The sequence below is a fragment of the Rhinopithecus roxellana genome, chromosome 8 (genome assembly GCF_007565055.1).
Source record: "Rhinopithecus roxellana isolate Shanxi Qingling chromosome 8, ASM756505v1, whole genome shotgun sequence".
Taxonomy (NCBI): domain Eukaryota; kingdom Metazoa; phylum Chordata; class Mammalia; order Primates; family Cercopithecidae; genus Rhinopithecus; species Rhinopithecus roxellana.
Genome location: NC_044556.1, coordinates 67,195,314 through 67,207,622, shown reverse-complemented (window position 1 = coordinate 67,207,622; position 12,309 = coordinate 67,195,314). Strand labels below are relative to the sequence as shown.

Here is a 12,309-nt window from a genome sequence, read left to right as displayed (position 1 = left end):
AATCTTCTGAATCTAGCAAAGCGTATTTGTAGACTATGCTTTGTGACTAGCAAACTATTCTTAGAAGAGTCCACCAAGGATTAGGATGCAAGTTTGTGACCACTCCTTCCCTATATACCTTAAGTAGCTCACAGGAGCTGGACACAACCTTGGTTAATGCTTATTTGTGCCAGCCTTAACTTAATTGTCCCAGAATCGGCATATGGGAATAAAAATCAGTAAACTAATCAATCCTATGTTTTCATTTCAGAAAGTATAAAAACTTGGCGAGAACTATATATTTCATATTATGTACAGTCACTGTCAGATATGCACATTTATTTCAGATGTTTTTGCTTATAGCAGTTCTAATAAGGTGGTAGAACTTCTGCTTAATACTGGCCTGTGCTTTTGACACTTATGGTTGGCAAACTGTCTAGGAGTTGGTCAGTCTGAGGAGCTGCTCTCTCACAAAGCTGGATGAAATCTCAATACCCCCAAAGTCCACAATCTTTTACTGTTGGGCCCTGGGGTAATTCATTGTTTTCAGGCAGAGTAAGTAAGACTATCCCTTTACAAATTTATGCCTGCCTCTGGGTGTAGATTCACAAAGTATTGTGAGTATTGTGTGTTAGACAGAGTCATAATATTTTCCTGGGGTCAATAAGACCTTTAAGGATGAAGGAAGACGAGAAGTTTTCTTATTCTGTTTTCCATGAAGAACAAATTCAAATATCTTTGATTTTATGTGGATGATTTGCAAGAAAATTTTTCTTGCCATTGGACTTGGACCAATGACTTTGTAATCCAACTAGAGCAAATGATAGACATTTTTGAACCATGAGAATTGGTACTGTTGCATATCATCTGTTCTTAATCATTCTATGGTTAAAATAATGGGTAGTTCTCCAAAAAGAAGGGATATAGTACAGAGTAATATATACATGATATATATACACATAGGTGTAGTCTTGTCTTTACATGTATATATGTTAATACTAGAAGGAACAGATACATTTTTCCTTTTAAAATTTCATGCAGCCTAATTAAATATTGCAAATAGAACAGTAGTTTACATTTGCAATGTGTTAAGTTGAAGATGTCAGTATTCTCTGATATTCAGTGAATTCACAATTTTAAGAGAAACTAGAGTTTCAAAACTATAAAATATGTGAAATAAAAACATTGGTTCAAGTAGAGGTGTTCCTATTGAAACACTTTGTTTTCTCTTCAAAATGTATAAATAAGCATTTTACTCCTTAGATTTTTGGAAACTTCATAAATGCAAGAACAGAGACATTTATGTGTAAGTTATATGTTGCCTTGTCAAAAAGTTTGGTGAGTAACCCTATGTATTGTAAATAAATAGAACCTTCAGCAAAGTTTATTGACCTGGTGCAAAGTTTGGGATTTCATTTAGCAGCTGTGATCATTAGAATAACTGTTCTTGCAAGATTATGTCAACCCTGACAGAAATGGCAGATAGAAATGAACAGCAGTGACATCCTTTCAATAGAATCATTTAGTTTTTGAGCCAGTAACTAACTTACTATTTCTGACAACTGTAGGCCATCTTGAAATTGGCACTGATTATTCAGTTAACCAGTAGCATCACTGCCAAACAGAACCAAGTGACAATTACATACTTTATCTTCCACAAAATAAGAGCAAACCAAGTATTTTTATATGAATATTACTTCTCATTTCAGACAACCAGAAAAATATCATTTCTTAGACCTCTATTAAGAAGGAATGCTTTTGAAAACAGTCGTCATTTCTTTAAATAATTATAGGATAATAAACAATGGCTTTTCAGCATTTATGACATGTCAGTGATAACCCAGGAGGAAAGGGGTACAGAGGTTTCATTCCAGGGTTACGTCTTCCGGGCTTCCATCCTTTACAGGTGGGTGTCCGTGAATGTGGTGTGTTCCTTAGTCACTGAGCTGAAACCCTTGATGGCGTTCATCAGGTCCTCTTCATCCACATACTGAAAAATAAGCCAATCATCATTGGCTACAATAGTTGCCATCAATAGTATTTGCTATCAGTTTATAGTTATATCAATTATATGTAAAAAGTAATAAGTATTAAAGGCTTAACATTTTATTCTCAACACTATGGTGAGGTCTGCAACAGTCCTTGCCTTAAATTTCTCATTGAAAGGATCACATCGCATGCACATATGAACTTTAGACTAATTCAAAATGTGTATCTGGTTTGAGGGTTATATTGTGTCATATTTTAACCTTTCTAAGCCTCAGAAACCTCAGTCTACTCATCTGTAGAGTGGGATATATATATATACACACACACACATACACACACACACACACACACACAGCTAGTTTTTGTATTTTTAGTAGAAACGGGATTTCACCATGTTGGCCAGTCTGTTCTTGAACTCCTGACCTCAGGTGATCCATATATATACACATATATATACACACATATATAAAGATTTAGTTCAAATAGTAAATGGAAGAGCCAGAATGCAAGCTTTTTGTGTTCCATTTCTTCCCACTCTTGTGCTGTATTTTGTATTTATCAAATAGGATTAGTAATGTTGGTTACAATGTTATAATAAAGAGATAACTTGCCAAGTATTGGCACCTTCAAAAGCTTGTACTGAGTCCCGTTGCACATTGCCCATTATTAGTACTGTGAAAAGCAAGCAAAAATGACAATACAGTATAATAGTTACAAATAGGAGTTCTGTAGTCAGATTATGTTTTTAAGAACCCAAACCCATGAAAATAATTGCTAGCTGTGTAATCTCTCATTAAATCACTCACCTCTCTAAACCTCAATTCTTTTTGTAAAAAAACGAGAATGACAATAGAACCTACTTCCTACAGTTTGTGAAGATTAGGTGAAATAATTCATCTGAACTTTCAATGTATTATGTTGAATGTATAGCAATTGCTGTTTTGCATGTAAAAAATGATCAATTAGCAATTCCTTGTTTCAACCAAATATAATTATCCCTGCCTTTTAAAAGCTTTAGATCTGAAATGAAATAATGTAATTGAGATTACAACAACATCAAACAGCCTGTAATTTTATCATGCAGATTATATATATGTATATATTACATAATCATTCTGAACAGGCAAGAAGGACTGTACATTTTTTTGTAGTGTTAGGGAACCTGGATCCAGGGAACTCCCTTTATTATTTGCTATTAGTCAAGAAAGGCTTCATGGAAGTCATCAACTTTTCAGTGCAGGAAAAGTGAGGACTCGGAGGAGAAAGACGAGTGTAAATCCAAAAAACAGAAGCAGATGATTGAAAGAAATGGAGGTGGATAATTTTACCCCAGAGGAGTAAACAGAGGAGCTAACTTCCTAGCTGGTTATCTGTTTATTTTCTCACTGGCCCAGTGGAATGGTACTGCAGCAGGCATCTAAGAAGACAGCACAATGAAATTTGATGGTTGGCAAAAATTCTAAGATTTTTGTTATTGCAACCACTCAGAGGCTGATAATAAATATTATATTACGAAGAGATTACCTTTCAAAGAGCCAATTATTTGTACCCACTGGACTGAAATTATGAAAGATGAAGCTTATAAATAGTAACAGCCTCATTTGTCATCATTTCCTAAGTGTTTGGAAAGCAATCATGTTCACCTGTTGATACAAAATATTATTTTTGCGTCCACCCATACACCAATAGTAAAAGGTGGACATACTAACATTTTTTGTTTTAGTAAAACAAGTGCTTGTACTTTATGCCTTGTTTTAAGCCCATTCCAATGTTTCCAGTCACCTCCTGCTCCAAGTTTATGAAGTATAACTTGCTTGCTGCTTATTTATACATCATCATTATTATTATTATTATTTGAGACAGAGTCTCACTCTGTTGCCCAGGCTGGAGTGCAATGGTGCAATCTTGGCTCACTGCAACCTCCACTTCCCAGGTTCAAGCAATTCTCCTATCTCAGCCTCCCAAGTAGCTGGGATTACAGGCACGCACCACCATGCCCGGTGAATTTTTGTATTTTTAATAGAGATGGGGTTTCACCATGTTGGCCAGGCAGGTCTCAAATTCCTGTCCTCAGGTGATCTGCCTACCTCGGCCTACCCAAGTGCTGGGATTACAACTGTGAGCCACCATGCCCGACCAATATGCATTTATTTTTAAGCATCTATTGTATACCAGAAGAACAAGACAAATTTTCTACCCTGCTTATCAAACAATTGTAGTAACGCTAGTAAACCAGTTGTTAAAACCTCACTGGGTAAGTGCTCAGAGGCGAGTGCCATGGGGCTGCATTCGGCAAAGTGCAGGCAGTTCCATACCAGTATTTTTCTGGGATATTTAGCAAAGGCCCCGTATGAGGAAACCAACTCACCAGTCCACTGTTGTGGCCCATGATGGCTTCCCACAGCGAGTCGTCCATCAAGACTTTCTTGTCTTGAACATCCATGAGTTGGCTGACACTGCGGTGGAGAGAACCCTGGGAGTAGGTTAGGCCGGTTTGGCTTTGGCTTGGGATGCGCAGGACACACGCGCTCCGGTTGCTGCGGATACTCACGGGTGTCCTAGACCGGGGAATTTTAGTATCGGCTAATCCCTGAGAAGGAAGTTGCTGTGAGTGATTCACATATAAGGAATATGGGCTTGAAATATGACAGAGGATTGTGGCTCACACATTGTCAGTGAAGGGAACGACTGTCTCCTAACAATTGTCACTTTGTCAATGAAGGGAACACCTGTTACCCACAGAATTTAGCAGCTATGAGCACCCGGAACACTGTGACCCCGGGTTTCTTGGTAAGAATGATGAGATGATGAGCTAATACTCAAGTTAGGTGGCCAGTGTTTTTGGCACCTAGAGAGTTCACACACTGGTGCTCTGGCTGTTGTTCCCTGTGGGGCAAGGGCTTTCTGCATTGCAAAGTGGTGGGGCAAGGCAGACAGATGGTGGGTGAACAAGGTATCTTCTTCATACATGTCAGCACAGAGCCTCCCTCTTGAGAACACCCCTCCCCCAAAGCAGCCAAAGATAGCAATATTATGTTGGTCCACTATGTGAACTCCGTTTGTCTTTCACTTTAAAAGTCCTGGATTTGTGTAGGGAAATTGACTCCTCCCTCCCTCCCTCATTTCTCATTCCATATTCCTCCCTTTGTTTTAGGATTCCAGTCTCCAAATTAAATCAGGTCTGATATTAACATTAACATCAGAAAGATAAAGTCACTCCATAATTGAGACCTAGAATGTGCCGTAAGATAAAATCTAGTTGCTCTAAATATCTGAGGGCTCTGATTTAGCTGGTCCAATCAATGAAATGTTCCTGCTTTTTCTTTCTTTCTTTTTTTTTTTTTAATAGAGTTTTCACTCATGTTGTTCAGCTTTCCAAGGAATGGATATATGGAAGTCATTGATGATCTGTTCCTGCTTTTTTCACTGTGCAGTCAACACACCATGCAAAAGATCATGCATTCATGCAGCACACAGAGGTACCTCAAAGTGCATGGTGTAACTTTTTAGGGTGACATTGCTTGACACATCTGATATATCAGCCACAGAGTCAAACTGAGAACAAATGGCAACATCAGTCCATGTTTGGAACAGTTTTAAACACATTCTTTGCATTTCTCCAAAAACAGCATTGTCATACCCATATGTAATACTGCTCTGATGTATGTGTGTGTGTATATATATATAGCCTATGATATATACATGCATATATGTATATGTGTGTATGTGTGTGTATATATATACATATATATACACATATATATACGTATATATATACACATATATATATATATATATATATAGAGAGAGAGAGAGAGAGAGAGAGAAACTGGGGTTTTGCAACTAAAACCTCATAGTGAAGCCAGGAGCGGTGTCTCATGCCTGTAATCCCAGCACTTTGGGAGGCCGAGGCGGGTGGATCATTTGAGGTCAGGATTTCTAGACCAACCTGGCCAACATGGTGAAACCCCATTTCTACTAAAAATACAAAAATTAGCTGGGCATGGTGGTGGGCGCCTGTAGTCCCACCTACTCAGGAGGCTGAGGCAGGAGAATCGCTTGAATCCAGTAGGCGGAGGTTGCAGTGAGCAGAGATTGCGCCACTGCATTCCAGTCTGGATGACAGAAAAAGAGTCTGTCTCAAAAAACAAAGAAATAATAATAATAATAAAAACCCTTGGTGAGTGGAAATTAATTGATTAGTTTCTAAGGTAAGTACCACTGCCATTATTTGTTTAGTATTGCAGAGAACGAAAGGATCTTCAAACCAGTAATTAAATAACAAGCAAAACTTGAGCTTAAACTTAGCTGTATTGTATACTGTGTGGTCTTGAAAAATGTTGATGAAATACAAAAGACACTCTCATTCCCTGGCACCTCTGCCTATTTCTCTCCATTCAGAGTATAGCCTAAAATCCTTTTGCCAGTTTGGGACTGATGTTCAAAGGATATCTTACCTGTTCACAAGACATGAGGTGCTTGGAAGAGGGTCACGCCAGCACTGAAACCAGAGCTTGTCAAATGAGGGGGAGAAGTGTTTGTGTGTGTGTGTGTGTGCGTGTGTGTGTGTGTGTGTGTGTGTGCTGCAGGGGCATAGCTCATTGACCTACTCAAGTGAAAAGACAGTCAATCTGGAAAACTGAGCAGGTAAATCTGGCTTGTTCCTATTCAGATTCTTCCCCTTGAGTGGATTCTTTCCCATCTGAGTAGATGAGGAGCCCACAGTCACCAACGAGGACTTCATTTTGCTCTACTAATGCAAGTTGTACTCTTTTTAGTTTGGCTAATTTTTGACAATGTCTCTCATGGTCTCCAACTTTGTGAGAGCAGTTTGGTTTCAAAATATTTTTAAAAAGCCACAGAAGAAGACTTGCAAGTACACTCTGTCAATTGAATAGGATTAAATTATGATTCAACAGGCTCAGGGGAATTCCACCCGGTGCCCTGGCATACCCCAGATTTCACTTCTACTGAGACCTGCCTGCAATGAACGGCCTCCCTGCTCAGGATGAGCCAGTTCCCTGAGACCAGAGCCCTGGCAGTCACCCAGTCCCTCCATGCTTTCCCATCCTCACACCTGACTCAGTTTTGGCCATTCAGTGAAAGAATCAGTTGGGTGCCACTGTATATTTCCCTGATGGTAAAGGGTGTGCAGGAACAAGGTGTTTACATTCTTTTGTCTGCTTTTCCCAGCTGAAGCCTACGTCTGTCCGCAGAGGTGGCTTAGCCTGTGTGGTGTCAGGACTGCAAGGTTTAACCAGCCCCCTCCCCCCACCTGTTTCTACTCGTTATCAAACAGTGCACACTGCATACAGGATTTGTATTATATTATTATTTCATTTTCAGCTGTTCTCAAATTTTGCTATGCATCAGACTTTTTTTTTTTTTTTTTTTTCTGAGACGGAGTCTCACTCTGTCACCCAGGCTGGAGTAGAGTGGTACGATTTCGGCTCACTGCAAGCTCCACCTCCTGGGTTCATGACATTATCCTGCCTCAGCCTCCTGAGTATCTGGGACTACAGGCATCCGCCACCACGCCTGGCTAATTTTTTGTATTTTTAGTAGAGACGGGGTTTCATCTGTGTTAGCCAGGATGGTCTCGATCTCCTGACCTCGTGATCTGCCCACCTCAGCCTCCCAAAGTGCTGGGATTACAGGCGTGAGCCACCACGCCCAGCCCAGACTTCTTGCAGTTCCAGTTAAAATGGCAGCTTATTGAGTTTCTCCCTCAGAACTTCAGGTCCTGCTCCTCCTATGTGATGCTGATGCAGACAGTTCATGGTCTCACTTTGACAAAACGAAGCTTAACAAGACTCATTAAAACCCTGAGCTATGGGGTTATATCCAGAGTAACATAACATCCCCACAAGAATGAGTGGGAGTGTCTTCTGGTCTCTAAGTTAACCAAGTAAGGAAGACAGTGTTCCTCTTCATGGAGGATTCTGACACAGAGGTGCCTGCCTGTAGGGACTGGGTCGAAGGACAGGATAACGTATCACTGAAATGAGTTCTGGACATTGCTGGTATGTGGGTATGCTTTCCTGTAACCACACCTCACATTATACAGTAGACGTGCCCAGCAGTGCTTGGGAACTTTCCTTTCACTACGCTGTGCACTCCACAGACCCCAGGTTCGATTTAGCTCATCTCGCAGGCTAAACAGATCTCTCCTGCCTTCTTCTCTCTTCCACTGCCTTCCTCCAGCAGCAGTGCACCTTCGAAGAACATGGGCTCCTTAAAGAAAGTTATTCTTTAACAAGGAAAAATTTTGAAGTATCTGCTCTTCAGTGAGAATCTCGTAATGACTATTCACTGAACAGGAGCAAACGGCCCATGGTTCGAAATGGTCACTTGACATTCATTCATTCAAGAAACATTTGTGGAGTGCCTATGATATTCCAGGCACTGTTCTGGGTGCTGGGGCACATGCAACAGGAAGAGGCCCACAAGATCTTTGATCTTGGGAGCTTACATTCTATTTCAGGAGTCAGACAAACATATCTAATTTAGTGTTATGTGATAAATCCTATGGAAAAGAAAAGAAGTGGGTTAAGGGGCTAGGAAATTTTCCATAGAATGGGAGATGACGTTTGTGCAGAGATGTGAGTGAAGCAAGAATGTGAGTCACCCAAGGAGTCGCAGCAGCAATGGCCCTGTGCTTAGAGTTTGTCTGATGGGCTGAGGGAGGAAGGAGGCTCCGAGGAGGATCAGTGAGAAGAGGAGTGGGACAGATGTGACTAGAGAGACAGCCAAGGCCCCAGTGGTGTTGACCAGTGCCTTCTCTGCTTCTCCACCACCACATCATTGTCCTGTTGCTACTTCCCACACCAGCCACAAACCACGGACCTCAGGGGGCCCACTGCCCTTTTGTGCCCCCAGCACTCCTGCTACTTAGGTCTGATCCAGCCATGTTGGGGCTTAACCAGTGATCATTCATCGCTGAGTGCTGGAAAAGTGAAGAGGTCTGAAGGCAAACAATGCTGCTGCGTTCACTCCCCGCTATTTTTTTTAAATGTTGAACTGTAAGCAGCTTGACCAGGCTTCTGTGCTTAATTTTGGTACTGCCAAGGGTAGCCACTAGCTAATACAGAACCTTAGTGCAAACTGGAAAAAAAGGCACCTCTTCAGAAAGATGTAGCCCTGTGGGCGCACAGCTTTGGGGAATAGATGCGTACCTGGTGAGGATTAGAAAACGCAGCCTTTCCTCCTCCAGGTAGACATAGCCCCACAGCAGAGTGCACCATGGAATTAAATCACCTTTTACTCTTCAATGAGTGCTCTGGGCAATGACTGTCCTGCACTACTAAGTGATGGGGCCCTCTCCCACTAGACCTTTACTGGACCTCCTATTTTGGGAGTGAGTGGTCTAGAGCTAAGAGGAGCCATCCATCCCCTGTGGCACAGGGTGTCAGGACCACAGGACAGACTGAGCACCGCTAACACTTTAGTCCCTCCCTCCCCATCTCCCCCTTTTTATGCCCATTCCCCCCACCAAATTACACAGCAATACAACCTATAATTTCCCCAGGTAATCTCAACGTACAACTCTTCTTCACCAGGCCCTGGCTTACAATTACAGGGCAGAAATACTCATCCCTAGTTACACATTAAAATCACTTTTGGAGTGAAGAAAAGAATACCGATCTTCAGGCCCTACTCAAGACAAAGGAAATGAGAATTTCTTGGATGAAGTCCAGGCAGTGATATTTTTTAAAGCTTTCCAGGTGATTCTAATGTGCAGCCAAAGTTGAGAAAGCTGTTCTAGGGTCAGTCTCTCTTGGTCCCCACACTTAGTGAAACATAACTTACATCTGGTTCCTTGTTACTATGGCTATGACACATTTTTCTCAGAAGGAAAACAAGCATTCTAGTCCAGTGATAGGGAAATTAGGGAAATGGGGCCACACTTCTACAGACATACCATATGGTTTTCCCCAGGTAGGTAAACATTCAATGGAGACATCCTCTTTTGAAGAGGTACCAAGGGAGGTCTTTCTCTGATATATGGCTCTTTATGGATTTTTCTTTGTAGTATCAGTGACAGAAAAATGACCAACAACATCAAGCCCAGAATCGCCATTAACACTATGAACCACAGCTCGCTGTAGAACTCTGTGCTTTTGCTCTGCGATCCCTTCTTCTCTCCAGGTGTTGTTAGGACCAAGCCTGCAAAACCCAGGGAAAGAAAGGGGAAGTGTTATTTCAGAAAGCAATTTTGTCGTCTCTGGCCCTGCTGTTTGATAGTAAATTAGAGAGGAGTTGAAAGCAGTTTGTCTCTTGGTGCTTGTTTGCACTTGTGTGCAGGCTGGGGTAATGGTTCAGTGGGTTGCTGGGTTATAACGAGATGCTTACAGCCCTTGAGAGGCCTTGCTGACACTTCTGGCTCTGCTGCTCAGGTTGGAAATCACCACTGCCTTGGCAAATCCCTGGGAAAGATGGGAGTGTGGGGAGCAATTTTTAAAAGGGGTTACCAAAGTAACCTTGAGGGTTACCTGTTTCATAACTGTGTGCCTTGGGAGCAAAGTCCTTGCTTGGGTTCTCATGAGGGACTGGGACCCTTACTATTATTGCTGCAGAGTCACAAACAAAATCAGTGCTTGGAGGCCTGAGGTGTCCTTGTTTCATGTAACAGTCCCATTCCTGACATTTTGTGTAAACTGGATTTTGAAGCATCAGATTCCATTTTCCATTATGATATTAACAGCCTGTGTTTTCTTCTATGTTGTCTTTACATGGCTTCTCTGTTAAAGAGCAAAAGCTCTGCAAACCGTCACCCAAATGCACTGGGAAAGCTTCCTATAGAAAGAAATCTTTTAGCACTGGGGCCGCTTACCTTTGCTTGGTGTTCACACATTGAGAGTTCAGTTGATGTGAGTCTCTGCACATGAGGTTAGTATTAATAAAAGTAGCTCATGTTTAACAATAATGTACCTGGTGCCAGGCCCTATGCTTAGGTCTTTACAGGGATGAAGGGTAGGCAGGATTATTATTATTATTTATTTATTTATTTATTTATTTATTTATTTATTTATTGAGATGAAGTCTTGCTCTGTCACCCAGGTTGGAATGCAGTGGTGTGATCTCGGCTCACTGCAACCTTTGCCTCTTGGGTTCAAGTGATTCTCCTGCCTCAGCCTCCCAAGTAGCTGGGATTATTGGTGCACACCACCACGCCCAGCTCATTTTTGTATTTTTAGTAGAGATGGGTTTTCACTATGTTGGCCAGGATGGTCTCAATCTCCTGACCTCGTGATCCACCCATCTCGGCCTTCCAACATGTTGGGATTACAGGCACGAGCCACCGCGCCCAGCCAGGCAGGTTTATTAAGTCTTGTGGGGAAGATAGGAGAGAGGCTGACAAGGATCAGAGCAGGACAGTCAAAGGCAGTGAAATTATGTTGTCAGTTTGGCAAGCTAAGCAGGGGTGTGGCAGGGGTGGGGGTGGGGTGACCAGAGATCTGCTCCCATCTAGCCACTGCTGGAGCCAGCACAGAAACCTGTGGATCCAATGCAGTGGCCACACAGGCTGGTGTGGAGCTGTGAGTGAGAGAGCTGCTCATCTAAATCTAATACCTACAGCCAGGTCAGAAAAACAAATAGACCCAACTGCAAAGCCTACTCACTCACTGGACAAATCTCCCCATTTTCAGCTCCCTTAGAACTTTGTGGGCCTGCCTGGTACTTCACACTCACACTCCCAGGGAAAGACTTAAAGGAAAAAGTTCAGAACTGGGGTGAAAATATTAAAGGCAGGAAGAGAAAGTGGCTAAAACTAAATTTTGTCAACCCTAACTCTGCTGCCGATCAGCTCTGTGATTAAATACTGGACTCTGACCTTTGTTTGCCATCTCTAAAATAAAGGGTTGAGTCAACACTCCAATCAAGCTCCAGCAGGTCGAAATTCCCCTAATTAGGAACCAACGTGTGTCGTTTGATTAAAAACAAACCAGCCTAGGTGGCACACTAAAAGAGTTGTCTCCTCTGTATGTGGCACAGAGCGGAAAAACTCTTTGGCTGTAACTCCAGAAACTGATCTGATGGGCCCAGTGGGCGCCTTCCTCCACAGCCCGTAGGGGAAGGGAGGGCAGCCTGCCTGAGGGGAGTCTCAAAAGAGAAATAGCCCTTAGAACAGTCAGAGGAAAATGAGGTCTCCGCCACTCTCCTGCTTGGAGGCTGCCTCCAGGCAAGCGAACAAGAGTGTTTTTCAAAGTTACACCATGAAAATTAGAACTGACGACGGATATTAGTTGGGCAGCACATCTTGGAATCTGCCAGAGCGTTGCGCAATCCTCAGAGTTCCCTCCCTCTGCTCTGCCCAGAGCCTGGCCTCCAGACACAATG

At 42.2% G+C, this 12,309-nt stretch overlaps 1 protein-coding gene and 1 pseudogene across 1 annotated transcript in view; both read right to left on the bottom strand.

The window, feature by feature from the left end:
* Window positions 1–1,879: 1,879 nt before the first annotated feature.
* Window positions 1,880–12,309, bottom strand: part of USH2A (usherin) — an 825,608-nt gene continuing 815,178 nt past the window's right edge. The window contains exons 69-71 of the mRNA XM_030936493.1: window positions 9,890–10,134; window positions 4,337–4,558; window positions 1,880–1,969 (exon numbers count right to left, since the gene is read on the bottom strand). Of these exons, the coding sequence (XP_030792353.1) occupies window positions 1,880–1,969; window positions 4,337–4,558; window positions 9,890–10,134 (557 nt within the window). The remainder of the gene's footprint in view (window positions 1,970–4,336; window positions 4,559–9,889; window positions 10,135–12,309) is intronic.
* On the bottom strand, window positions 5,298–5,369 carry LOC115899421 (annotated as a pseudogene).